Genomic DNA, 3,729 nt, shown 5'->3' on the forward strand with positions numbered 1-3,729 from the left:
TTCGTCCACCTCCAATTCCTGATCCTTGAGTTGAAGTTTTAATGGGGGAAAAGACCAGTTTTTGCCTCCTCCCCCAAGCCTCGGTGAAGACCTTCCATCCACGTGGTTGTTGTATTCTAACCTCGTCACCCCAAACGTGCATTTAAGCAAATGGGTATTACACCAAACTATTTACTTTATCAAATCGGTATCTCGAAAAAATTAGAAGGATTTTTCTATGATCAATCATTTTAAAGGTTTTTTGTATATTTTTGTCCCTTTTTGGTTGATTATAAGCAACAAATTGGGGTAAAATTATTTCAGACAGTGGGTTAAAGCGCCAAGCAAGCAAGATGTCTGAGATATCTAGTGTACGCAAATTCTAAGAAAATACTCCTGCTACTTGTTTAAGTGTAAAGCTATGCTTTCTAACGGGCGTTTTTAACCTTGAATATGTAAGATTTCTGACCTTGAATTCAAATAAGTAGCAAGTGCATCTTTGATACTAGGAAAATTTGTAATAGCAATGTTCCGCTGCCACTTCTGATATTAAAAACTTTAAAAGTTTGTAGTTTTTCTTTTCATGTAAAAGATCACGAAATTTCCGGCCTAATATAACTAAAAATTGCAAAATTTCTAACCAGTAAATGCTCACATGGCCCAATTGCCTTAAAAACGCCGTTTTGGAGTAGATTTTTTGACCTTAGTATGCACCCAGATCAAAATGTTGAACACTGACAATGGGCTCAAACACATGTCGAGCTGGGTGTGAATTCGTCAGAACTAATTGCCGGTATCCTTGTCTACTGTGGACACCTAAATCATTTACCTCATGAAAGAAAAAAGATGGAGCATCAGTCCCTCGAGCTGAATACCATCAAAGGGTAGGCGATGTGGCCATTGATTCATGGCCAGTGAACAGGCACAGCGCAGTCATCTTCAAAGGCCGCTTCGATGGTGCAGCTTTGGACTTTGGAATTCGACCAGTTTTGGGGTCGCCTTAGGGTGGGCCTGGATGTCACCGGAGGTGGTGTGAGGGGTCTCTAGAACTGCGCAAAAAGCTGATAAAATCACTACAACAACCCAGTTTTGACATCACTTGCCAAATACACCTGGCACAGGGCAAAAATATCCATCCATCTGTTAATCCATTTTCGGGTTCTCAGCTCCATCCACCAGTGGGGGTATTTAGTTGTGGCTAATCAAGCGAGACCGCAGTTGAGGGGGAACTACAATTCAGGTTTAAGCTGGCAAATTTTTTATGTGGGAAAGTGGTTGGCTCCAAAGTCCTACTTCAAATTCCAAAAATATATTCCAATGGTATTTCATTTAAAAAAAAAAAAAACGACATGGATTTTTGTTGATTTTTTCCAGAGTTCTATCCTATACTTCTTCCAGACCCTTTTTCCAACATTAAACTGCCCAAACTTCAGTATATAAGGTTTATTACTTCTCGTTGAGCACATCTGCAGCAGAGTGAATCAAAGATTTGAGGCGTTCCGCCTAAACCGGAGACTTCGCTCTTTGTGAATACGGTGGTGGGTTCGTCACAAGTAGGTCACCTGAAGACATCTTCAAGGGAAGGCGATATCTGTCACTTGGAGAAGTATCACCAAGGGAATACAAAGGAGTGAGAAGAGGCAAAAATATCCTTTTTGATCTAAAGTGCTCTGTTAGGTCATCCTACAGGTAAGGTGTGGAGAAGGTCCACCCTTGCCTTGCCTTGTTTCTTGGACACGTCGGAGTTGGATCGGACAGGCCTCCGTCAGAGTTGTTCAGCCTTGTGCAAGTAAATTATGGTGAACAAATCTGTCTGGCGATCACCACACTCGATCTCATCCACACACAAAGCAAACATGTAGGTTTGACTTACTGCCCCTAGTTTCCGCCACTCCTCTCTCTTTCCAGGTTATGTATACATTAAGGAGGCATCATATCACCACTTACTAATAATTCTGACTTTTTGACACTCTAACAGGAAATTTGTCATTCTTATTAGGTATGTAGCAGTCTTCCCAAAGGAATTGATTTGCCTCAACCACCTCTGAAGTCACATCTCCTTCAAAGGCTAAATAATCAGCATCACGAAATCTGACCGAGACAAACAAGTACGGATTAAATGCCTCTCCTTTAACTGATAACTTTTGAGAAGAAATAGAGAGAGCTTGAGGAAGACTACTCTACTGATTCACTAACACATATTTTTATGGTTTATTGTCCATAAATGTCAACACTATCATTTATCTCACAGATCTCTCCAAGATGATGCATTGACGAGGTACATCAATATGGTAAACTGCCTCAAATCTATTTACCCACTTGTCAGACTGGCGAAGCTACTTTGTAAAGCAATGCACTAGATAGATTCATTTAGCGTTAATAACTGCAAAGAGCTTTTAGAAAATGAAATAAGCTCGCAATGGAACGCGCCTAAATAACCAAGTGGATACACGCGGTGACCGATGAACTCAGTATACCCTCTGTCACCACTCCTCATAAGGCTTTTATTAGGAAAACACATCTCTGTAATTTTGCATATACTTTTGTATGTAATAAAAACCTGTGTCTAAAAATCCTGTCTGTCAAAATTTTTTGTGCATTCTTGCACCCATGGTCTGCTATTCCCCTCATGCTGGTACCATCTAATTCTTTCCCGTGCTAAAAGTCAACATACTTTCACATTGTCACCTCTTGCATCATCTACAAAGTAAGTTTATACTTCTCTATTCTTTCGTACTTCAAGTGGACGTGATCTTTGTATCAACAAGCCTATTGAGTTGGCAGATATAGGCTCTGACTTTTGCCTCCTACTTTCTTTTACTATAAGTAGTATGCTCTTCACCAAAAAATTGCCTTTTATGGCCATAAAGAAGGACAAAAAGTAGCAGCAGAAATTACATATATATAGTAATTTGCAATTGAGTTAATTACTCCTCCTCTACGGAATTAATTCTCCAAATCACAGCCGCTTGACCTTTTCGTTGGCATGATGACGTAGATGCCGTTCCAGATTGGTGCGTTGGGCGAAGGCACGAGCACAGTGTGGACACACGAAGGGTCGTTCGAGTTGGTGAATGTTACGCACATGGCGCTGCATGTTGGAGGAGATGCTGAAGCGCCGATTACACTCACTGCAGCAGTACGGCTGCTCACCCGTGTGCGTGCGCAAATGGCGGTTGAGGTTGGCGGAGCGTGGAAACACCTTACGGCAGTGTGGACACTGGTAACGCGATTTTGTGGTTGCTGTCACTAGTTCCATTGCTGTTGATGACTGTTCGGATGATGTGGGTGTTGATTTGATTGCAGCTAAAATGAAGATTTAGAATGGGTTGACGGATAAATAGAAAATAACACTTCAAAATGAACGAACGAATAAATGAATAGAAAATCGAGCAAGTAGCTTCTCGATGGGTAGTTGAATGATTGTGTTTGAAAAAAGTTCCGCCTTTGAATCGAAGAAATAGTAAACGATTTGGGAAATAAATAGATGGATGGATACAGGATTGATGGACGAATGAATACAGGATAGATTGATGGATGGGTGGATGGACGGACCAACGGACGGACGATATGGATGTGTTCACGTGCCAGACCTTCCATCTGGCAGTGAATCTCTTTTCAGCTCCAAATTTAACTGGCGCTAACACCTATCAGGCATCTAATCAAGTGAGTATGAGGGATAAGAAGGGGGCACTCACTCGTCACTTCGTTCGTCTTAGCTTTCATCACAGCCAAGTCGATGGCAGCAGT

At 41.4% G+C, this 3,729-nt stretch overlaps 1 protein-coding gene across 1 annotated transcript; it reads right to left on the reverse strand. All coding sequences in view use genetic code 11, as the record gives it.

Annotated features, from left to right (window-relative positions):
• Nucleotides 1-2,938: 2,938 nt before the first annotated feature.
• Nucleotides 2,939-3,238, reverse strand: EGR_04929 (Transcription factor hamlet; the record flags this gene model as incomplete). The annotated part of the gene is made up of 1 exon (XM_024494178.1): nucleotides 2,939-3,238. The coding sequence occupies one exon, from the start codon at nucleotides 3,236-3,238 to the stop codon at nucleotides 2,939-2,941; it is 300 nt and encodes a 99-aa protein (XP_024351415.1).
• Nucleotides 3,239-3,729: the final 491 nt, after the last annotated feature.

The sequence above is a fragment of the Echinococcus granulosus genome, assembly GCF_000524195.1.
Source record: "Echinococcus granulosus chromosome Unknown EG_S00033, whole genome shotgun sequence".
NCBI lineage: Eukaryota > Metazoa > Platyhelminthes > Cestoda > Cyclophyllidea > Taeniidae > Echinococcus > Echinococcus granulosus.